This window comes from Stegodyphus dumicola, chromosome 8 (assembly GCF_044657685.1).
Source record: "Stegodyphus dumicola isolate Sdum_Otavi_A_Nest chromosome 8, ASM4465768v1".
NCBI lineage: Eukaryota > Metazoa > Arthropoda > Arachnida > Araneae > Eresidae > Stegodyphus > Stegodyphus dumicola.
Genome location: NC_140775.1, coordinates 106,526,912 through 106,553,095, shown reverse-complemented (window position 1 = coordinate 106,553,095; position 26,184 = coordinate 106,526,912). Strand labels below are relative to the sequence as shown.

Here is a 26,184-nt window from a genome sequence, read left to right as displayed (position 1 = left end):
CCCTGTTCCGAGTCAGGTCTTTGCATGTTCCCCAAGCAAGTAAGGCGGAACATAGAACCTGATACATTAAACAGTCGATGCATTTGGAATAATTTTCTATCATAATGAATCCATTGTCAACAAACTCTAATTGGGAACTGACAAATTTGGCTTTATTTTTCTCTACTTCATTTGTATCAAGAACCTTAAGGCGGATTTGATTTATTTTTTTCTCAATTAGAAAATTAAGAAATATTTTATGTTCCCAACGTCCGAAGTGAAATTTTTTTGTTGTTCTGACACAATGAGGTATTTCTCCCGCCTTCTTAGCATGCCTTCGTAGTGTGTGCACGCTGGGCGCATATTCCAGAGGTCCGTGGTTCGATTCCCGGCGAAGGCGTTGCTCATTTTTCCTTTCTCCTGCTTTAAAAATACCTAATATCTCTCCAACACAACCGATGTGAGGGAGATCAAGTCGTATCCGCCCGACGATAAGATCCATTATCAGGAACAAGTATATACTTACGCCGTGTACTTTCACATTATCAACTTCAATATCGGCTTTAATCCTTCCTATAGAGGTCACTGCAGGTACCCTTTGATTTCCAAAAATCATATAATTCATTGATAACAGATTCGGATTTCAGTTTTTGAGCAACTAAAATCCTTAACAGACAACAAGAACCTTCTGTATCAACTAAAACCTATACTACATTAGAATTATTGAGTTTTACTTTCTTCAGATATAAAGTACTCTCTTCTGAACTTTCGCCAACTTCCTTAATAGAATAATGTTTACCATCTGAATAATTATTTTCGACTTTAGTAACACAATTGTTACTTTTATGTCTTGTTTTATTATATTATTGGCATGTTTCAACTGGTTTTAGCAGCGGGCAGTCCTTTGACATGTGTCCGAAATTGTTACACCTGAAGCATTTTGGTTTACATTTTTCATTACGCTTATTATGTTTTATGTCTTAATATTTTTTCTCTTTTCCTTGATTGTAAGAACTGGATTATCTCTTCAAGAATTTCATTTGTTACTAGACCCTTCTTTAAGCAGCTGTTTATTCTTGAAAGTTAACTTGAAACTTGAAAGGTATCATAATCATCTAGTTTTTTAACTAAATCACCTGATGAAATCAACTTAGACTAGTCGTCAACAGTATTTACTTTAATTCCATTTATCAATTCATTAAAAAGAACCTAACTCGTACGCAGAATTCTTTCATGCATTTTCGACACCCTTACTATGCGTAAAAAAGTTTTGGTGTAATTTTTATGCTGTCATCTTGCACCGTTTTAATAAGATCATTTTAACTTCTTTATAATTGTTTTGATTTTCGTCCGTTTTCCTGTCGATTAAGTGGGCAATGTCGTACGACAAATAAGCCAAGCAAATGAGTAACCACGTTATTTTTTGGTATATCATCTTGTTTGGCTAAACTTAGACGCGTAATTAAACATAAATTTACATCATTTTCGTCGGGACTAAATTTTTTTAGCAAACGATGAAGCTCCAAATTTGGCTTCATTCGGTACATTTATTCATTCGGTACATTTACTTTTTATTTTGACTGGCAACGAATTTTGTAGACCTACTTTCTGCTTCAACAGGTAATTTTCGCAAATCAAATCCCATTTCATATGTTTTGTTTTTTCGTTCCTCCTATTCTTCTTTTCGCCTACGTTCTTCAATTTCATCTTGGCGCTTTCTTTCTTCAGTTTCTCCTTGGCGCTTTCGTTTTCACTCTTCAGTTTTTTCTTTTTCTTTTCTTTCGTTTATTATCGTGTTCACCCCTTCTTTGGCGGATTCTTCACCATATTCTTTGCTCTCCAAAGTTATTTTTTTCAAATCGATAATTTTATGATTCTCATTTACATCTTCTCCGGATTCTTCAGCTAATAGTTTTAAATCGTGTTTCTTTGCTTTATCGAAACTAGACATTTTCGTACTTATTAAAACATAAATATGTCTGGTATTATTATTATTATTTTTATCATTAACTTTCAAATACATGACTTAGTAGAACACAGCTACTGTTATTTCTGTGTACATGTTATTATCATTATAATTAAAAAATAAATAACTTAGAAGAATATAACTGTTGTTATTTTTGTGAGTTTATGCGACATTCTGAATATGTTTTGAACTTTAAATGATTGAAAAAAATTAAACTCTGTCTGCAATAAAATTCTATTCTAAAACAAATAAAGGTACTTGCGTATTATCCCGTCGATACTGGCTAAGTACAGCGATTTAGCGCCATTTATGGATAACCGTGTACTTTAGAATTCCGCAGTAACGACTGGCGATTAGCGACCGTTGCCGACATTTGCTCGAAAGGTTGACGGAATAATATGTAAGTACTTAAATAAATCACATCAATCAATGCAACATACCTTAAAATTCAAATTCCTTACATTTCGTTCACCTTGTAGTAAATTAGTACAGATTTAGGATTAGGAATCGTCCTACTTCTGATTTCTCTTAGTTTCTTGTGTATTTAACTTCATCGCTCATAAGGCGTTTTTTTTAATGACAAAAAAAAACTTATTGAAAAATAAAAATCTACTCGTAACTTATTAGGCCTACTCATTGCTTATTCTTAAACGTACATCAGGCCCACCAGCGGCCGAGGGGTGAGGTTTCTGAACACCCCTAGTTCGACCTGGGTTGGTTTCCAAGCAAACGGGCTTGCTTCATGCGTTTTCGTGTTTTCTTCATGCATAACGTGGATACAGAGTCAGTGTCCCTTATAAAGTCTTCCACAAGGCATTCCTCACCATGGGCAGATAGCACCTAGCGTACTTGTCATAAATAAATAAATAAAACCAAACTTAAATGTACATATCTAAATAGACCTTTTTACTATTCAGTACATAACTTTAAGAACGTAAATAGAACGACAGCCACAACTAGCTTTTACTATTCTTCAGTAGACATTCTATCTATTTTCAAAAAATAATTTATAATCATGCTTACAATATCTCGTTCTCGAGGTCATAAAAGACGCGTGCATCTTTGTGCATAAGGAAATAACATATGAATTGATTTCATGGATCTTTTTAAGCCTTTTAAGGTATTTATCCCGCCTTCTTATCATGCATGCGTGCTGTAGTGATCAGCATGGGTCAGCGCGTATTCCATAGGTCCGTGGTTCGAGTCCAGGTGAGGGCACAGCTCATTTTTCACATCTCCTTCTCTCAAATAGCCTAATGTCTCTGCAGCCTAATGTCACTAAAAAAGGTAATGGATGATGATTTTCCACCCCCAGGATTTGGCAACTGGGTCCCCTAATCCCCAGTCGCCCTTTAAAAGGGGGAGTATATAAGGTATTTCTCCCTCCTTCTTAGCGTGCCTTCGTGGTGTAGTGGTCAGCACATTCGGCGCGTATTCGAGAGGTCCGTGGTTCAAGTCCTGGCAAAGGCATTGCTCGTTTTTCACTTATTTTCCTTCGAAATAACCTTATGTCTCTACAATCTAAAATTCGTTTAATTCGAACAAAATATGAAATTAATACTAAGTTGCTCATAGTTGCCACCATCGTTTCCACAGTGCGACGAAATGATATATCCAGAGATTCTTCATTTTTTAATAAATAGATTATTAATTATTCTGTATGATGAATGTATTTTGTATGTTCTTTTTTGTTGTTATTGTAATTTTATTTATTTATTTAATTGTTATAGTGATACTAACACTTTAAATGTAATGGTTATAATGTTTATAAATGTAATGGTTTAATTATTTTCACCCTTTGGAGTAAAGAACTTTTATAGTTTAAACATTTTGAATAATATTTGCCAAAAAGGTTAAAAATTCGGAAATTTCGTCCCAAATATCGAAATCGGTAAGTCGGTGTTCTATCTAACGTCTGATGATTATAATGATACTTTTATTACAATGACCAATGAGAAAATTCAGTGAAAATACATATTAAATCCTTTTTCGCTGTAGCGACTAATACAGTTTTTTTTTAAAGACGCAAAGGTTCGCCACAACAAATGCCAACTTTAATAGAAAAAGCAATGAAACAAATTGAACTAAAATAAATACACGGGTGTTTAATATTCCTTATGTTATATATTTTATTATGTAGCTAATTAGCATCCGATTACCTACAACATCACATAAACGTGTATCATCCAAGAATTGAAAATTATGCTATTTTTTGGACTTCATCGAATCAAGTGTCAAGCAGCTGTTGTCATATTAATGTATGACAGAAAAGGTTCCATGTCGTGTTTCTTAAATACTTCATCATAGCAAGCCTGAAAATAAATGTTTTAAAATCAAGTGTTAGAAACTGTTAAAAGTAAATGAATGTTTAATTAAAAATATATCTTTCACTTAATTTCACATTATTTGTAAACATGCTTTAATATGCCCACACAGTATTTAATAAAACCTAAGTGCGTAATTTTTGTCTAAGAGTGCCTACAGTTTAGATATGTCGCAGTCTGTAGCCCCCTTAAAAATGGCAACAAACATTGTGTACATTGGCATTCAATATTACCTGGAACTCAAAAGAGACAGTCTGGTAAGTTTCTAAGAACTGTCTTCCTCTAAGTGTGTTCTTGCGGTGGAGATAGTTACCACATACAGCTGGAAGTTAGATCTGCAGTCTAATTTCGACGAAAACGCAGGTGATTTCTCACTTTCTTCAGCTCCGAAAAACCTAATTTTCTCTACAGTGACACTCTAAATATAATGTACAAGATGATAACTCATCAAAATTGGATTCGGTCTACTGGATCTCTTGCCTATCTTTGCCTATTTCAGTGAATATAAGTGGAAAATATAAGTAAATATCGCATTCTTGCGTGTTTCCTCTTATGGGGCAAAATGTTACAACATCCAACCACAACTGAAAGATTAGGGTTTTGATACCGGCGAGAGCCCAGGTGATTTCTCATGTTTGTTGGCTCCGAAAAACCTAAGGTCCTAGAAGCGAAAGTATTCAAATCACCTGTGCAGTCAGTCTAGACTATAATTAGTAGATTTTAAGTATCTGTATACAAAGGAATAATTTAAAAAAGACTTCGGTATTAGATAATAAGCAAATGTCGCATTCTTGCGTGTTTCCTCTTATGGGGCAAAATGTTACATCCAACCACCAACTGAAAGATTAGGGGTTTTGATACCGGCGAGAGCCCATGTGATTTCTCTTGTTTGTTGGCTCCGAAGAACCTAAGGTCCTAGAAGTGAAAGTGTTCAAATTATCTGTGCAGTCAGTCTAGACCAGTGTTTCCTAACCTCTTTTGTGCTATGCCCCACCTAATCCTCTCTAAAATTTTTAAGCTCCCTCTAGCTTATACATAATTTTTAATATTTAAAAATTGAAATATTCACGAAAGAAACTTGAATGATAGCTTTTAAGAAGAAATGACTACGAAATTTTCTGAGCAAACACAGTAAGTGAACTTTCAAAACATGGAGAACTGAAATTCAAGAAAAAACTCCTTTTAGTGAAAGTTTTTTATTTTAAGTATTAATAATTTTTATTATTTAAATTTAGCGAGTTCCTTGCGCTTGATACTTGTTGCAAAGAAATTTTATGTCAGGTTCCAATTTAGATAACTTGAGTCTCAAGTCTCTCGGTTCCACTATATCCAACCGATTTCTTTCTTTCTTTTTCTTTTTTTAGCAGCAAAATATGAAGATGGAAACGGTAACAATAGTTCTCTTGCAAATTTTGTTGCATTTGGATATATGATTCTGGTTTCCTCACAAAGCTACAGGGGTTGGACAAAAATATGGAAACACCTTTAAAACAAACATGTTTCTTTTCTTAATATGGTGTAGGAAACCCGTTGGCATCCAAAACAGCTTGCAGTCTTTTCGGAATGGATAAATACAGTTCCTGTATGTTTGCCAAGGGAATATTATACCCTTCTTCCTGCAAAACGGTGGCAAGTTCAGATAACGATATTGGCGGTGAATAACGAGAACGCACTTTCCGTTCCAATGTAGACCACAAAGGTTCTATAATATTCAGGTCTGGTGGCTGTGGTGGCCAGGGGAGGTGGAACAACTCATCCTCGTGCTCAGAAAACCAGTCCTGGACAATGTGAGCTGTGTGAACAGGGGCTTTGTCGTCTTGGAAGACACCATCACCATCGGGGAACAAAGTTTGTACCATGGGATGAACTTGATCGGCCGAAATGTTCACATAAGTCTTGGCAGTCATGTGCCCTGACACAGTTATCATGGGGCTAGCAGAGAACCACGATATGGCTGCCATAACAGAACCCCCGCCATGTTTCACTCTTGGCAACAAGCAGTCTGTATTATAGGCTTGAGATGGCATTTTCCAGACGTAAACTCGGCCAGAAGTGGGAAACAATGTGAAAGAAGACTCGTCAGACCATATTACTCACTTCCACTGCTCTATAGTCCAGGCTTTATGACTTAAACACCACCTTTTCCTGTTACGGGCATCACTGATGAGTGGCTTTTCAATTGCAACACGGCCAGCAATTCCCTGTTTATGAAGCTCCCTTCTAATTGTTTTGGTACTCACAGGGTTCGGTAACACAACATTCATTTCAGCAGTAACTTTTGCAGCTGTGGTCTTCTTATTTTTCGTCACAATTGGCCTTAATGATCGTCTGTCACGATCACTCAGGACACACTTTCGTCCGCGCTGTGATTTAGCAGATGATGTTTTTCCGCTTTTCAAATATGCGGAATAAATCTTCGATACAGTACCTCGTGAAACACTAAACACCTCGGCTACCTTGCTTACGGAAGCACCTACCATACGTGCTCCAACAATTTGCCCACGTTCGAAGTCTGTTAACTCTGACATAATGCAATGACAACCTCACATAACAGTACTCCGACAACAACTGAACTGTTTAGCACATTTACGAAGTTGTATAGGTGGCATCAATAGTCAAAAACGCCAGTGCCACCTACATATTTCATTAAAATCAATCTTTCATTTCAAACATGCATTTCACAAGGTGTTTCCATATTTTTGTCCATCCACTGTATGTCATCGCTCCTTTTATATTAAATAAAGTTTTAATTGACTCATCATTTTGAATTTCTGCGAGTTCTTCTTTTTACTGCATATTTGAAATATCAGCCAAATCCACTAGCATTGGCTGCATCATCCAAGTTGGAAAATCAATTTGTTTTAAGTTACAAAATCTTTTAAATCAGCCGATAAAATTTTCAGATGATCAACAATAACAAGTATAGCAGTAGTTATGTCACATTTTTGGAGCCAATGAGACTTTTCAAAATTGTTGTGGTAAATAGTATATGCCTGGCATAATTCAACAAAGATAATGAAACCAAATATCTTTCCTTTGCATCATAAGTTTTATTTGCTCCTTGAAGTTGTTTATTTAATATATTTAATTTTTCAAAGATATCGGCTAAATAACTCACAATTGCCTTGTTATCATCCGTTAACGGATTTTTCATTTCAGGTTTGTAGCTTAAAAAATAACTAAGAGTATCAAATAGTTGCATAAATCTTTCTAAGCATTTACCTTCCGACAGCCTTCTTACTTCAGTGTGAAGTACAAGTCTCATATAGTCTTCATTTTGTTCTTCATAAAATAACTTGAAAAGACGTTCACATTTGGCCCTAGCTTTAATAGCATTGATACACTTTATAACTGAATTTAGTACTTCATTTAGAACAGGCGAATTGTTTTTAGCTACCAAGTTTTCTCTGTGAATAACACAATGCACAAGAAGCATTTCTGGATTCTCATCTTTTATCAATTTTAAGCAACCCTTTCTCTTATTCCGTGCTTTATTTTATTTTTCAACCATCATATTAGGAGCACCATCTGCTGTACAAGATGTATTCTATTTTTTATTAGTATATTTTTTATATCTAAGTAATTTTTTAGCTTACTATAAATATCTTTGAAGGTAGTGGTGCTTTCTAATGATTTACAGAACATTTCTTCGCCAAAATCCTATTTATGAATATATCTTACATAAGTTACAAGTACGGCTTCACTGTCTCTCAAAGTTGGTTCATCCGTTCGCACCGAAACTTTTCTTGTTTTCAGCTTTTCAACAAGTTTTATTTCAATAGCCTCACTCATTTAATCTTTCTTCTGCAAAGAGTATTGTTATTTAGTGGCATAGCTTTAACGTCTTCGTCATCTTTTTCTAGAAATGTTTAAATTCTGATATTGATGGTTTGATAAAATTCTCCCCTATAGTACGGCTTTTCTCAGATTAAGTGATGAGTAACGAAATTTGATAAATAGCCTCAAGAGCACGATTAACAGTTGCATTATGAGCAGTAAATAGACACTTTAATATTACTCTATTTTCAAAAATTTAAATGAACTTGAATGAAAATATGTGCACAATATACAAAAAATAGTAAAATAATAATTTAAATAATAAGAGAAATACAATAAATTAAAATTTTGAAGCACGAGAATGAGTTGTTTTTATTTATGCTTTTAATAGTAATTCGGAATACTCAAGGGTAAAATGTTACAAGTAACTAAGAGTAAGATAATTCGGAAAATCAGATTTACAGAAAAGGAAAAATTGCCTATGTTTTGCATATGTAGATACCAAAAACGTACAACAGTGAAAAGTGAAAGGCAACTTTCAACGTTTCCTGCTTCATTTTCACTGCTGTATTTCCTGAAACTGAATTTCAATTTAGCTTAAAGAAAGAAAATAGCAAATAAACAAATCTAAACTAAAAAGGAAATTTCGCCTTTTCTTCAATTTTGGTTTCTTTTTTCCAGTGTTTTAGAAACTTTTTCCACTGCTTTTTTTTTCAGACAGAAAATTGCGTGCCTATATTTTCCTGAGAACAGGATGCCTTTACTGATGACATGTTTGTAAAATTAGAGACAAGTTGAATCGTCGATTTCCAGGACTGCGGATTGGCAGAAATTGTTCTATTTCATGGCCTGCAAGAAATTCTGATTTTATCCCACTAAACTTCTTCCTTTAGAGTTTTGTTAGAAATCAGTTTTACAATGAAAGAATTTATAACCTTGGCCACCTCAATTAAAGAATCACGAAAGCAAATGCAAGTGTTAAACCAAGCATTCCTATCGAGGTTGAACATGGCTATGACATCTGTCGAGTTGTTAATACTGCACATAATGAAATTTATTCGTTATTAGTTTATTATATTTTTGAGTTATTGCATTACACAAAGATATTTTTAGTCCATTCCATATTACATATAATTGATTGATGCCTTTTAAAATACAGTGCTCAGAGATACTCTGCGTACTTTAAATATTCAAATGAGTTTGAATCAAATTGTATTTATGAACGTACATACTAATATGACTTAAAAACCAAGACATATACATATAAAAAAATGAGAACTCACCATGACAGGAGGCAAAATTTCCATCTAGAGAGAAAAGGCAAAAATATGTTATAAATGTTTAAATCTACTAATAAAGTTCATATACACAGTAATTATTACTTTTTAAGTAATATTTAAATATTTCTTTTTTAAGTAGCGTATGCTTCCTTGAAATTAAGATTGTACTTTATAATTGCTTATAATAATATGCATCTATTTGAGTTCAGTAAATTCATTATTTATTCCTTTTCCGAAAACGTTTCTAACAAAATGTAAAAATTTTAGAAGTGTTTTAAATATAAAATGTTCTAATAAATTTTGTTTCACATCGCGATTATTGAAAGTATCAAAGTATTCAATATAACTGTTATATTGCATAAGTAATTATACCTTTCATTTACAATCAGCATGAATTAAACTGATCAATGCACTTAATTTTATACTAAAATGTGGTATTTACATGAAAAAAGAGCCTTTTGTCTTTTGTTTTACATTGGCGGACACTTAGCCTTGGCCCACTCCTAAGTGGCCACTTTCGGCCTTGGTAGGCGTTAAGAATGATTGTGGAAGCACCTATAAGTAAGCTTGAATTATCTCCTTTGAAGGAACAAACTATTAAAGCCAGGCCTTCTTCCGGATTCAAACTCGGGCCCTTTGGTATTGCAGTAAACTCCCCTATCCACTATACCATCTGGGTGGCAACCTTTGAAATAAACGAACTAAAATCCTGAAATCAAAGTACTAGCAGTTAGAAAGACGATATTTTATAGATAGATTATTAAAATTGTAATCTTGTCTTAAATTGCCATAAGTAATCTTATCACATAAATGCCCTGAATATACAAGTACCAAAAGTCATCGAACAAAGACTTTAATAACAAACTGGTCCTTCGCGGTGCTTTTAATCACAATTTGGATGAATCACATGTAGAGGCAAGAAGTCAGCAAGTTGCTGACACCAGTCTGTAGAATTAGTCTTTTACAAATTCTGCAGCATCGATAATACGTTTTTTACTTAGAATAGTGCTGAATTTATGAAACGTAGGTATATTTCCGCCTGTCCCAAAAATATTCCAAAGAGTTTATGTTAAAAGATGTAGTACCCAAATCATGGCGTTAATATTCAGTGGAATATTTCTTGATTCATTTTTAGCAACTAAAAACTGGTAGGAAACTTTGATTTCTTTTTTAATAGTCTTTCGTCATCAGGTGTTCATGAGTCATGAAAAGATGCAGGTGAACTGTCAAAGTTTCCAATGTGGCATATGTGTGAGCTACTGCTTCAAAGAAGTCCATGGCGTTTTGAGACTAAATTTAGACCATATTCTAACGTGCTTATTATTACGAAACACATAGAAGTTTTATTCATCGGAGAATATTAATCTTTAGTGTTTTAACACCCCAAGCTGCCAACTTCAAGTATAATTTAAGTTGCTAAGCTCCATGACAAACGTGTCAGCAATGGAACATGAGAGGCAGAAACGCTTTGCTTTCAATCTTCATTAATATCTACTATTCATGCGTTTTAATCTGTCTATTGTCATTATTATATTTGGTAGCAATGAAATCTTCTGTACATAAGCTTCGAATCTAGTGCTACGAATTTTTACAATATACAATGTTCCTTGTTGCTTCAGTATCTCCAAATACTAAGTTTATAAACTATTGGAACACCACTTTCAAGTAGTGTTCTCCTCTTGTGTTGATAAACCCTTAAATTATAAAAAAATAACGTGATTTGGTGACACAGTGCAGTTCAGCAATTGTCAAAATTTTCAAAATTCAGTTTTGAAAATTTAGATAAGTTGCCAAGTTGAGTTTTCTAAATAATAAATGTAATTTCTTTCCAAATATGCAAAGAAAATATAAAATAATGAATGAAGAAATAATAAGCGGAAGGTGTATATTTTGGTTATGGATGCACATTAACTTAAAATTAAACGTTTAATAGAACCGATAGAAATTTAATTTTTGAAAATCAAGCAAGAGTACCAGAAATTCTGGAAATCATTTTACTGTGGAACGATATCTCATATTGCAGATGTTTTGCAGCGATGCAACCAGAATACATTTTACGGGATAATCAGTGACTGCAGATTGAAAGTGTAGCACAGAGGGAGGTGCAGTAAAAAATCAAAGCAGAAATGTGTTTTACACCAGTTGCAAGCAGCGGAACGAATCAAAAGGAGTTTCAGAAATGCAAGACTACTGACGGGCGATCGGTAAAACCGCTGAACGCAATTGTTCAACGTATAGTTTCAAATCACGGCTAACAGACTGACTGGAGGAATCTTTTCCTTGTATTTCCTTGTAGAGTCATTAGGTTATTCTGGAGCGTGAAAAATGTGCAGTGTCCTCACTGGAATTTGATCACCGGACCTTCAGAATGCGCGTCGACCGTGCTTCCAATTGCACCACGAAGGCATGCGGAAAGGAGGGAGGTAATTCCTTATACTTTCTCCCTTTTAAAGAGCGACTGTAGATGAGAGAACCCAATCGCCAAATCCTATCGTCCACCATCTTTTAGTTCGGGGGCCACTTGTAGAGTAGGCGATCCCGGATTATCATTCCGATTAGATTATAACGATCCTGGGACGTGAAAAATGTGCAGTGCCCTCTCCAGGATTCGAAATCCGGACCACCCGAATACATGTCGAGTATGCTTCCAATTACACCACGAAGGCATGCGGAAAGAAGAGAGGAAATAACTTATTTCCTATTTGTAAGGTGTATATGAGCCATTTTCGTAAAAAGACCCTTCCCTTCTTTTAATTTTTTTTCCATCTCTAGATATTTGGAGCTGCTTCTTGGAAGTAATAAAAATGCTGCAATTTTTTTACCTGCATAAATTTATTTTGGGTACTTTTCAAGTTAAATTTTTTTTGCCTTGCACTACGTCAGAACTTTACTGCTTTTTTATTATAATTCCTTGTCTAAGGCTTTGATTTGTTTCAGATGTGACAAAACGTTTGCGAATTCACTTTCATATCTATTATATAATTCCTTTTCAGAACTAGTCAATTCAAAATAATGTATCAATGATTTTATTCTTCTTCGTCAACCGTAATTTGACCTGGAATTATTCTTTTAAAATTTCAGAAATCGGATATTTCAGTTTTTCTTGTGTAAAGTCTATTAATTTCAAATGCAGGACTACATAATTCTGAAACAATGTCGGGACCTCATTGTACGTATTTATATCTCCAAATAAAGAAATGAATTAGAATTATTGTCTAAACTAGTATCCTCTTAACTTTTAAACTTGACAATAAATTTGAGTGCAAGTTAAAATAAAGTTATTTATAGCTTGTGGAGAAAAAGGTATATTTACAAAATTTGATTATAATTAACTTCAAAAGATAGACGCAAGACGAAAATTCTGTGCTAATATTTTCTTGACCCAAGGCTATTCGAAGAAAAGAGTTCTTAAGCCTGAGAGAAAGTTTGCCTACAAAAATATTTTGTTTGTTCATTTTATTTAATCTGCAGAATTTAGATATTAACTTTATTCATTAGCTTTCTTATTGAAGGAGTAGAATACACTGTATTCCCCCAAAATCTGTTTAAATTTAACGTATGAGTAGACCGCATTTTTACTAAAAAATTGAGTCCAGGAATTAAAATGGGAATAGTTTTTTTAAAGAGAATAAACAATACGGTGATTCTCAAAAGTATGTACTTTTAAACTGGATGTCTTAAAATATAATTCCACTGTATTTATCAAGTGAAAAGGATACTTTCTCATGAAAAAAGGTTAATAAATCAGGTTATACAAACAATAAATTGCTAAAAAGTAATTTTAATATAGCAGTATTTAAGTATATATTATCTTTCTTACCAATTTTTTGAAAGCAGTGTTTGCTTCGTATTCAGAAAAACATTCTTCGTACTGAAAAAAAAAAAAAAAAAAAAAAAAAAAAAAAAAAAAAAAGAATGGAAATAATGCTCAAATTTCAGGAGGAGAAGGCCGATCTCTATAGACTCAACTACATGCCGTTAAACTAGAGATATTAGCAAGAGGTGATATGTTCAGGATACATGAATTACTTCTTTTTCATTTATAAGAAAAGTTAAAAAGCGTTTCGGAAACGATCGCATAGCTATCTGGTACACTTTTATTCACTTGACTCTGTTCTATCAAAATAAATTTTAATTTTGACGAAAGTTCTATGATAAAAGTTCCTCTTAATTAAGATGCTCACACTTTATAGAAATTTAATTTTAGCGCTACAAATGTAGCATTTCTGGTAGATGAAATATCAAAACTAGAGTTGCACTTTATCGTCAACCATGGAAAAATAAATTATTTTACTAGCTAAACTTTATTTCTGCTGTAATTATGTCAGGAGCATGTACATTCTGTCGAGAAAAGCCTCTTGTGGAAGCTCGTTTTAAGGAGTCATCCAGTGCTTACTTTGTCATATTAAATAGACATTTTTCAGTTTTTTTTTACTTAAATAAAGGTGTTAAATTCCATCTTAATAATGAAAAATTTAAATATATTATTCAAAGACACATTATTAAAAATCTACTAATATCGAAGCTATTTTCATTACTCTATTTATATAAAAAGAAGAAAGTTTGTGTGTTTGTTCGCTAATAACTCAGTCACTACTATAGCTATCGTCACCAAACTTTCTACAGTTCTTTTCTGGGTCCTGAAAAAGGCCGACGTCCCCTTTTTTTTAAAAAAATTGCTAAAATCAGAGATATTAATTAAACATGCTTAAAACGCTAATTTTCGCTCTCGTTTTTCCGAGTAGCAACAGTGCTGATATCAGCAACAATAGGGACAGTGATATATCAGCAACAATGGCTGCGTGCCGTTCTTGCTGATGTAATATGAGAGAGGTTTAATTTTCTATCGAAATTTTTATATGGGTTACATATCGCTGAAAAAGGTACGATTACGTAGTCAGTTGTGGTACATTATTGAATATTACTTCGTTTCTTTGACATTTTTATGCATAATGACGCATCAAATTTCTTATGATGTGTAACGCTATTATGCAAATTTTCAAATGATGTCATAAGTAAAATAATACATTACTCTCAATGTAACTTAACTGCCATCGGTTACTTCCACTAGTTCTTTATAAAAGCTTTATTTCCTTTTCTTTAGTTACAAAAATTTATAGTGTCAAAATAGTGTCAATTGCTCATTCTAAGCAGATTATATTAGTGCGTAAATAACTTAATTATTATCATCAAAACTATAGCATCTTTATTTGACATTATGCAATAACATTTCTGCATGAGCTGAATAAGCCTTTCTCTACGTTTTGCTACATGTTGAGAAAGGAATGCAATGTTTTCTTGAGAAAAAGTTTTTAGCCTCAGTGTTTCCAGAACTTTTAAATCTCATTTAAATAGAATAACTTAATTTTCATGAAGAGGAACAAATAGATTTCTATGTTCCTTTTTATTCTCCAGTTCCATCATTGGCTTAGTTTGTTTACAGCTTTTTTTCAAATCTAAAATCCCGCATCCAAGCTCCTGCACTTTTAAAGACAAAGACCGCATAAATTAAAGCATTCAGCCAACTGTAATTTTTTTAGACTAAAAATGGGAGAATTTGCGATCTTATTCTTTAGTTTCCATGTCTGTGTTATATTTTTAACCTAATTTTCCAAAAAACAAATATTTTTCAAGTTTATTCCAAGCGGTAATTAAGATGTTAGAAAATTCTTACCTTATTATTTATATTTTTTCCTAAAACTAATAAGCATTAAAATACACATGCTGTTAAACATGCACCCATTTTATAATATTGCACTGACAAAAATTCGTCACATTGCATTCCAAAAGATTTTATCAGCCGAAATCACAAAAATCGCAAACATTTAACACTTTTCATACTTTGGGAACAAACTGAGATTATCACCATGCGAATAAAATATCCGACAAGATCCGAAGCTCTTGCCATTTATTTTACCTCACTATTTATGCAGAACGTTATACAACTGTGATTTTTAAGACTAATTATTTAAACTCTTTACAGAATATTACAAAATCTTATTCATATTCTAAAACATCATATCTGACTTTTTGCATTATGGTCCTAAAATATTAGCTTTTTTATGTTCCAAAGTATTAATTATGCAAGAACTATAATAAATATGTATTTGATGGATATTATATTTCGATTAAAAACCAAGACAAGTTTAGGTATCTTGCCCCACTGTGCATCAAATATAATTAAAAGCTAAAATTTTGTCTAAAAATTGTAGAAATATAATAGTAAATAATAGTAATTAATAATGATAGTAAATAATAATAATAATAATAGTAAATAATAATAATAATAAAATTTCTTTATAAATTACCATAATCGTGGGATGTCAGTTGCTTCTTGAGATATTTCATACTCATCGCGTACAGACTGCTTTGGATTTATTTATGTTTTGGATTCTGACATCTTTTTACTGTACATAATAGTAAGCAAGCGAAGAAGTTATCATGTGATCAGTTTTTAATTATTGCTTTAACTTAACACTTAAACATTTCATCTTAAAAGCATTTCATCAATTACTGACTGCTCATATCTAGTTGAACTGGCGAAATGAGCTTTAGAATGCGTTTCTTAAATATCCGTCATGACGGCAGTCCCAAGTTTGATGGATAATCAAGATTCTGTTGTCCATAAACGTGTCCAATCCTTGTTAGGAACAAATTTATATCCTTAGGTCTTCTGACAAAAGAATACACTGCAAAATAGGGAGTCTGGATTGATTTTACTTCACTAGTTAATAACTTTTTACTCTTCTGAATGAGAGAAGTTCAAAGGAGAAAGATGACGATATAAGGGTGCATTTATTAATCAGAAGCCGTTAAGTTAGTTATAATTTATCGGAGCTATCTAAATAAATGATTTGAAGCTAATCACGCTATTGCAAAACGGTTTAGATCAGATCTTATTTTTTATCAAGAAGATGTTTAAATTGATAAAAAAATTTTATTTGGAAAAAAAGCCTTCATTCTAAACTTAAGGAGCATCTAAGAGGTTCTCCACTCTGAAGTTTGTTGAACAAACTCACTCTGAATTTGTTGAACTCTGAGTTTGTTTGAAAGATATAGCATAAAATAGAATTATTAAGTATTACAATGATAGAATTGAACGACTTGGTACTTGGCAGTCTTTAAAGCGGCTTTGATGTCGCTCTCTAAAGTATAGCATATTCATCCCAGAAGCAATGGTCATCATGAGTTACGTAATGAAGTATTATTCACCTCGCTGAGAGACTTCGACAGCAAAAATATTTTGAAAATATACAGAGTGGCTTTTAAAAGCGTTTATTACCTTCGATCCTATTTAAAATAACAGTAGACAAGGTTAATTAAAATATTTTAATAATGTAATTTATAAACTTAAAAAAACTTATATAAAACCTTTTTATTTATTGCATACTTTTTGTTTTAAAAATTGGGAAAATAGTTTGAATATAGTCTGATTTTATGTCTGAAAATTTATTATACAACTAAATTCCTATTTAGTGCTTTCCTTATCTAGTTAAATATTAAAGGTTAATATTCAATTAATCTCTTTTATAAAACTGTACTGGTAGTTTTAAATAAAAAATATGGTTTAGAAAAAGAAAAGGGAGGATGAAATATTGCATGATGTTACAATCATTTAATTAATTATCCAATTGTAACATAACTTTCTTTCCCTTTGTTTATCTGATATTTTTAGACTATATTTTTTATGAAAAGCTCCAATACATTTTTATAAAATATCATCAATAATGACCTTTAATAGTTAATTACATAACTTTAAAATTATATTAACTGTTATGCTTAGCATTAATTTTCTACTCACTTTCAGTTTTTGAATGTTTAGTTTCCTTCTTGCATTTTTAGCAAAAATTTACTATTTAATTAAAAAAATGTGATATACGTAAGTAAAATATTCCTTACTCCTTCTAGCGCTTACAAATCATTATGCTGGTATACACTTACAACTTTTAGAACCTGAAAAACACAGTGTCTGCAATGTTATCCTCTTGCGGTAATTTGTAGGTGCTTTATTTTTTACCGCGATGTTTTAAAACTGCGATGTCATGTTTCTGAAACACTTTATTTTCGACAACGATGTTTTATATCATGATGTTTTAGAATTGCAATGTTTTCTCTTTGCTTTCATTTCTTTCACGATGTTTTCGTCTTGCATTGTTTTCTCCGTGACGTTTTCATCTGCGACGTTTTCGCCTGTAACCAGTTACTTTTACTCAAATTAGCCTCAAATTTTACTCAAATTAGTTATTTTTACTCAAATTTTAACTCAAACCAAATTAGCCTCTTTTTTTTTTTTTTTTTTTTTGCCTGTGCGCCAAACAAAACATCTTTATAATTTATCTGTCTGTTTAGAATACAGTTTCGAGGTTTGCAGTGTAATAAATGGAGAACATATTAGCAATATGAGATGAAAATTTCGTATTTTATTAGTTTAGGGTTTCAATCAGTTCAGTTGTTTAACTGCTTTAGAGTAATGCTTTTCTATAACTCACACATTCTTCTTCAGCTATTCTAGAGATTAATTTCGTTTATTGTCATCAGTGAAAATAGCCATATATTCATCTATTACTTTTACCTTTTCAAACAAAGATTTGTCTTTGCATGCGGCAGTAAGATATGACACAAGTGTGCCCTCTGATGAAGGCAGAGCCTCTTTAATGCAGTCTTCAGTGGCGTCACGTATCTGAAAAATGACCAGTGTTTTTAATAAAAAGAAAAAAATATATTCAGTAAAATTACATCAAATAAAGTATATTAGGCCCAGTGAAGCAATTTACATGTCATGGAGATAGGTAACTGAATTGCCTGAACAAAGGACAGATTTACTTACATTAATACATTTCTTTTATTAACAAAATAAAATAAATATATAAATAAAGTATAGCGAAAGATTTAGAGATTGAGGTTAGAGTTATCTAATTCTCAATCAGTGTAAGAGAACTGAATTAAATGTGATTCGTACTCAAAGATCTACATTATGACAGCAGGTTTACATCCAAATTTGCGATTAATCATAAACCATTATTAAATATTACTCAAAATAAAACAGTTCAATTAAAAAGTAAATAAACTGAAAGCTCAAAATATGTCATGTATACAGCAATTATATTGTTACGTATCCCACTTCTGACACCAGTTGTTACGTTTTTCTCTTCCTGACACCAGTTGTTACGTTATTTTCTTCCTTCACGTTCGTACAGGGTTCGTAGATTTGGAGTGAATAACGACGACACTTGATGAAATATCGAAACACACTTTATTTAGCCAATATTAATCAGGACAGCTCCAGTAACACTTTTTACAGTCGTCGAAAATCTACTATAAACACGCTGGAACAATCAGCGACACAGCCTTCACCCCGTCAGGCACTAACGGTGGAAATAGCTTCACTGCAAAGCACCAGAGTACAGCTTCCGACTCTGTTTGGTCGTTCTCAGAACTCCACGTACTCTCGAGACTCTCCACGCGATGCATTCGACGATACACAAGAGTATAGCTCTCGACTCAGCATAGTCTAAGACAAAACTCGATGGTGCACTAATTCGCGATGCACTAAAAGATTCTCTCGATGCACTAAAAGATTCTCTCGATGCACTCGACGACCAACTCAGCGCTAGACTTCGAGACACTCGCTCAATGACTGACTATCAGCTCTCTAGACAAGGCACACACACACACACACACTAACTGACTGCGGACCAGCAGGGTTTATATAGCATTCGGCTTGTGTTCGAGAACATTCTGGGCTAAACCGGTAAGAATTCGTTCCAGAAGGTTCTCCATCCGTCCATGGGATATCGCCAATTTTGTCGCCAAATCTTGTCAAATGGACGATTTATCGCCAAAAGTGGAAACCCTGCCTTCCCTTATCAGGTTCTGTGTTCCTCCTTACTTGCTTAGGGAACATTAACGGTCCTGACTCGGAACAGGGAGCTTACTAAAGCTATGTTCAATAAATTTGGGTAGTAGACAATACACACAGGAAGGGTATAAGAAACCCTTTATTTTTCTCTCTTTACAATGATTTCCGGACTTCGGAATACAGAGACCAACCATTTGTGGTCTGAACGTAAGAATATAAAAATATTAACTAAACTCTAACTAAAATAACTTTGGATTAATCAAACAAGTGCCTAACTCCAGGATTGGCCGTATATTAACAAAAAGCCGTATGTAGTACAGAGAACTGCTAACACTATGATACGTTTAAAATTATCAAGAGGATTAAACCTCTGGCCTTGAAGGCAACCAGCAACCGAGTAAAACTACTATGGCAAGCGGCCTGCTTCGACTAACTCCTTCCTCTCTCTTGCTTGGCAAAAAGCCACAACTTAAGTACTTGGCGTTCGCAAGACAAATTTGCATAAATAAGTTGTTAAAGCTTTTAATTCTGGCCGGAAGTAGAAAATAAGAAGTGATAGTAAAGATTTAAAATAAAATAAACGTTAGTAAAACTTAGGATCCTTACACCCTTACCATTTTTATGGCAACCCTAAAACTGTTTTGCGGGGAAGCCATCTTACCGCGCCTGTACATTTCGTAACAATATATTTCAGTTAAACAAATCACTTATACAATACGGTCAAGCTTAAACGTTCGTGATTATTCAAATCAATATAAGGAGTACTGAACAATAATGCAGCTTTCAGTGAAACACCAAATAGTTCAGAATGGCTATGAAACATTAAAATTAATGTTAAAATCTAATCAAAAGATCTTTGAAACGATTCTAATCATTACAAAAAACAACAGAATAATAATCTTCTAGTAATTAATGTGTAAAATTTTTAAATCAATCGGTTATTTATACTAATTAAACTTTTACTATAACTTCTCCCTTCTGTTACCTCACCAGAATGTAAGTTGAGTTAGATAGCATTTAAACTAACGTTTTTGGATTGTAAAACAGAACGTGCTTTTGCCCCTGCGGCCACTTTACGTGTTTCCTGCCATCTCGTGTACGTTTACAATTCTAATTCTTCGGCTTGGCGTTATTGAGGCTGAAATTTGAATTGCTATGTCGGTTAGAGTTTTAAGCCAGGTTAGATTAAAATTTAATTCCGTAGTCTTTGACTACTAGTCTACGTTTGAAATTTGAATTTGACTGTTACTTTAGTTACACCATCGCAATTGGTGGTTGATTATATTATCACAAGAAATGCATTTATGTTCGAAATTCTGTTTTAATAAAAAGGTTGTTTAAACCTTTTCAAGGCTCTGTGGTTACATCAAAAACAGCGATAATTAGCTTCACGTCTACCAGGTGTTTGGAGCTAGTTCATGTTTTCGAAGTAAGCCAAACTCTGAAAAAGTGAAATCTATAACACTCAAATCGTTGCTAAACAATAATAGTGTTATGCTAGAAGAAATATAATATAAAACTTTGCTATGCAAGTACAATAAAGAATTTAAAGACAGCAAAACTTGCTATTATTACAAAAATGAAAGTTTTAATGTTGCTGTTCTATTAATAATTAAGTATTAGTACACTACAAACAAAGCAGTATTCAGTTTGTTGAACTCTTTTGTATTGATGCAAATAGTACACTGGTGTGCAAAAATTAAGGACGAGACGGTTGTTTCAATATAACTTTGTACAAAAGCTTTCCAAGTCAACACATTTAATACCGTAAGATTCCCAATACGTAAGGACATGAGTAATGTAAGCAACACTTACTGAAAGAGAAATCAGAGGGATAAAAAGAAGCTTTATTGAAAAAGTAGCATGGAGCGCAATGCGACTGAAGGCCGAAACATCCCTGTGATGGCTGGGCAGCAAGAAACATCCGGTCTTTAATAGAGGATATGATCTCCCCTGACTGCTAGGCAGGTTTCACAGCGTCTGCCCATGTTGAGAATGAGGGTGTCAATGAGTTGTTGAGGCATTGCTGCCCATTCGTCTTACAGCGCCAATCGAAGCGCCGGAATCGTTACTGGTGGTAAGGTACGAGCTGCCAAGCGTCTGCCTAGAAAATCCCATACATGCTCGATGGGATTGAGATCCGGAGATCGTTTAATACCGTAAGATCCCCAATACGTAAGGACATGAGTAATGTAAGCAACACTTACTGAAAGAGAAATCAGAGGGATAAAAAGAAGCTTTATTGAAAAAGTAGCATGGAGCGCAATGCGACTGAAGGCCGAAACATCCCTGTGATGGCTGGGCAGCAAGAAACATCCGGTCTTTAATAGAGGATATGATCTCCCCTGACTGCTAGGCAGGTTTCACAGCGTCTGCCCATGTTGCCAATCCATACGTTCAATATCCTCACTCTCTAAGAGCTGTTCAGCAGCTACTGTGCGATGACATGGTGCATCGTCGTTCATGAAAAGGAACTGCGGACCCATAGCGCCTCTAAAAAGACGCACATATGGAAGAAGAATCTCGTTACAATAACGGGTCCCGTTGACTGAACCTGCGTGGAAGATGTGAAGGTCTGTACGACTACCAAACATGATGCCTCCCCAAACGAGAACACCGCCACCTCCGTACCTGTCCCTTTCAATGATGTTCGAGGGATGATTGCGGTTTCCCCGCTCTCTCCAGATGAGTATGCGATGAGAATCGCTACTCGGACTGAATCTGCTCTCACCTGTAAAGAGTACTCGTCCCCATTCATTGTCTCTCCAATTCCGGTGTTCCCGGCACCACAGAGAACGCCTTCTCCGATGGGCAGGCGTTAGAGGTACACACCGTACAGGGCGTCGTGCAAACAGACCACCACCGTGCAGTCTTCTGGCCACGGTAAAACGCGATATCGGTCGTCCAGTCACCTGTGTCGTGTGTCTAGTGATTTCTCCCGCTGTCTGCCGCCTGTTTTTTCTGGCCTGTAAGGCAATATACCTGTCATCTGCGGGTGTGGTTCCTCGTGGACGACCACTACTAAACCCCCGGATAGCTGTTCCTGTAGTTTGAAATTGTCTCCAAAGTCGTAAAACGATGCTGTGAGCAATTCCGAACTCTGCAGCCACACTTGTCACACTGCGGCCTTCCTCCAACTGCCCAATGATTCGACCTCGGGTAAAAGCATCCAGATGTCGTCTAACAGATTGATTATTCGCCATTTCTCGCTGAGGCAGCAACTCGGTGTGATTTTAATTGCTATACGGCGTGCAATCTCTTTGCCAGAAATACTGATCTTACACCGACAACATGCTTTATACAACTCAGACACTTCCCCATTACGTCTACCTGCATATCTGCGCATGTGCTACCGTACATCACCTTACTTAATCTCCTGATTGGTCTTTCTGTCCGCTCTGCCTCTTCGTTCAGCTGATATGCTAATTTTTCGACTTCGTCCTTTATTTTTGCACACCAGTGTAAAGATTTTTATTACACCTTACAGAAAATCAAAGTTATCACAATCAGCTAACAGTTTTTACAGCTGGAAAATATTACAAAATCTTATTTGTAATAGATGATTACTTTGTAATGGTAAAAATAATATCATTGGTGGTATGAATATGCATCATTAACTAAACTAAGTTGTAAAACAAAAAACTTAATATAAGCGCACAGAATGAGCACTTAACTTTTACATTAGAAACAATGTTTTTTGGAAAAAATATTATATAAAACACATTTTGCAAAACTTTTTGTGTGACGTGGATATACTCAGTTCATCGATATTTATGTTTTCAAGAATGTTTTCGAAAATGAGATTAATCCAAAACAATGAGGGGCAGATCATTCAGCAGTAAAAAACGTTAGTTCTCTAAGTGTGTTCGAAGATTTAACATCAATGTCAACACATCAAATAATTATTGGAGACAGATAATCGAAGAATAAGATCAAGGTTTGAACGTGGGACATGATGCGGATACGTTAGTTGGTCATTTTTAAGTTGGAGCATGTATGAACAAGCTAAGGCCATATCCTGCTTTCACATATTCCAAAAGTATGGGTTTAGGGTATGGATTTTGAGTTGAGACAAAATCTTACCTTGATTTTATTTATCCCAAAAGTTAGTAACTAGGGTATGGAAAATGATGACTAGGGAATGGAAATGACGTAGAATTTTACTTTGCTTACCCCATGGGTTAGTAACTAGGGACGGTAAAGTGATTTGAGGCAAAATCTTGCATAAGTCTCATTAATTCTCCTTCCTATGCAATTCATACCATAGAGAGTTTTACGCGTATGCTTATTCGAGTCGTTAGAGAATCGGGAATTTACTAGATTTATCTCAAATGATTTTAACTCGTTTTTTAAGCTTGCATCTTGATCTTGTGTCTACTATAATCTTCAAGTCGTTTGCGTATACTTAAGTCAGTATTTTAGAGTCAATGTTATTATGTTCTTGTGCAGCGGAATCGGTAACTAAGTGACAAAGTGTTGGCCTAATGCACGATATTTATGGGCAACCTCTATCTCTTATTCTTGTGAATGTTACACCATTTGCGACGGCGTAGATTGATCTTTAGGATAAATAATTGAAAAACGTTTAATAATGTCTCTGTAGGTATTTAATCATTTTAGAGCAAAGACAACATCTGGTCACTACAGCCGATCAAAATCAAATGCATCTGTCCAGCGAAATAGCTGCAGTATATTTTGTTTCTGGAATATAAATTTTCTAAATATCAATTACATTGAAGTTACAAAGTCATGAGATATCTCCTAATATTTTGTCGGTCCTCCTTTTACCCGGCGAAGTGCAGCAACTCGACGTGGCATGGACTCAATAAGTCGTTGGAAGTTCCCTGCAGGAATATTGAGCCATGCTGCCTCTATAGACGTCCATAATTGTGAAAGTGTTGACAGTGCAGGGTTTTGTGAACGAACTGACTTATCGATGATGTCCCATAAATGTTCGATGGGATTCATGTCGGGCGATCTAGGTGGCCAGATCATTCGCTGGAATTTTCCAGAATGTTCTTCTAACCAATCGCCAACAATTGTGGCCCGGAGACATGGCGCATTGTCATCCATAAAAATCCCATTGTTGTTTGAGTACGTGAAGTCCATGAATGGCTGTAAGTGATCTCCAAGTAGCTGAAGGTATCCATTTCCAGTCAATGATCGGTTCAGTTGCACCAGAGGACCGAGTCCATGCCATGTAAAAACAGCCCACACCATCATGGAACCACCACCAGCTTGAACAGTGCCTTGTTGACAACTTAGGTCCATGGCTTCATGGGCTCTACGCCACACTCGAACCCTACCATCAGCTCTTACCAACTGAAATCGTGACTCATTTGACCAAGCCACGGTTTTCCATTTATTTAGGGACCAACCGATATGCTCACGAGCTCACGAGAGTCGCTGCAGGCGATGTCGTGCTGTCAGTAAAGGCACTCGAGTCGGTCTTCTGCTGGCATAGCCCAAGAAAGACAAATTTCGCCTCACTGTCCTATCGGGCACGTCCCTCGTACGTCCCACATTGATTTTTGCGGTTATTTGACGCAGTGTTGCTTGTCTGTAAACATTGACAACTCTACGCAGACGTCGCTGGTCTCGGTTGTTAAGTGCAGGTGATCGACCACTGCTCTGTCCATGGTGGGATGTTATGCCTGAAATTAGATACTCTCGGCACAATCTTGACACTGTGGATCTCGGAATGTTGAATTCCCTAACGATATCCGAAATCGAATGACCCATGCGTCTAGCTCCAACTACCATTCCGCGTTCAAAGTCTGTTAATTCTCGTCGTGCGGCCATAATCACGTCAAAGCATCTTCACATGAATAACTTGAACGCAAATGAAAAACCTACCAAAGCACTTCGCATTTATACATTTTATACGCGATATTACTGCCATCTGTATATTTGCATATTGCTATCCTATGACTTTTGTCACTTCAGTGTATATTGACAAGGAATGGTATGCAAAGGCCCTCTTTAAAGACGCATTGAAAATAATATAAGGAATGAACCAGAAATAACTTATGGTGCAATCGACGCAATATAAGCTTTTCTAGAATCATTCCAAGTAAAGGTAATAAACATATCCTTAGATATAAGGAAGAAAGATCTGAACTTTTACCCCTTCTTCAGCTTCTTCAAAACCAGAACGGCTTCTTCATGGCTTAAGAACTTAAAAAGCATCCTAATTCCCAACATTTATTACCGAAAAGAAATAAGAGCTGAGGCACTGCTTTAAGAATTTCTTTCATTATAATATTATCATGGCTGTCTAGATCTGAAGCCTTATTATTATTATTATTATTATTACCAAGTTGAGTTGCAATACATATTATTTCGGATGTTAAAAATAGAGGAACGTCAAAGGTAGTTAGATTAGAAAACAATTTCGGATGCTTGTTATCTGATCTTCATTTATCCTCCATCGGAAAGAAAGTCTCCAGAATATTTGCTATAGTTAGTGAAGCTTTTGATACAGGCAAAACGCCCGATACATATTATAAAAATACTCAAGGAACCAAATCCTTTACTAGATAAAATGCGGCATCAAACTCAGCAGTTGTTTTAGTACAGAAGGTGAAAAGCAGTTTATACAGAAGCTATGCCAGGCATCTTTATTTGTCTGAATTATATCAAAGTTCCATTTTGTGAGTCCTAGTTGAAAGCCATTACAATAAATATTCCATTTTTATTGATCATGACATTTTTGAAATTTTTTAAGTTAAGTCCAGAATCGTCTCTTTTTTATAGTTAAAGTGTCTGTCCACCATTATAGTGATAATATTAATTTTGCTTTTTTCCCTTCTTGATTTCTCGTAATCACTTGTAATAAATTCTAAGGAAAAATAGTAACAGCAGATTGATCAATGCTAGTAAAATAATAATAGTAGTAACTTTTTGGAGGACGGGAAAGATGTTTCTCCCTATTCCTGAATGCATCTGTGTAATATCGAACTTCCTCATAATTTTGTCTTAAATATCTATATCTTGAGA

At 34.5% G+C, this 26,184-nt stretch overlaps 1 protein-coding gene across 3 annotated transcripts in view; it reads right to left on the bottom strand.

The window, feature by feature from the left end:
• Positions 1 to 4,049: 4,049 nt before the first annotated feature.
• LOC118190497 (uncharacterized) overlaps positions 4,050 to 26,184 on the bottom strand; it is a 32,818-nt gene continuing 10,683 nt past the window's right edge. For 2 of the 3 annotated variants that reach the window (XM_035361214.2, XM_035361216.2), the window contains 4 exons: positions 17,899 to 18,006; positions 13,147 to 13,197; positions 9,330 to 9,353; positions 4,050 to 4,257 (listed from right to left, as the gene is read on the bottom strand). In XM_035361214.2, coding sequence (XP_035217105.1) covers positions 4,180 to 4,257; positions 9,330 to 9,353; positions 13,147 to 13,197; positions 17,899 to 18,006 — 261 coding nt within the window. In that variant the 3' untranslated portion in view covers positions 4,050 to 4,179. The remainder of the gene's footprint in view (positions 4,258 to 9,329; positions 9,354 to 13,146; positions 13,198 to 17,898; positions 18,007 to 26,184) is intronic. The other variant, XM_035361215.2, reaches the window with a different exon arrangement.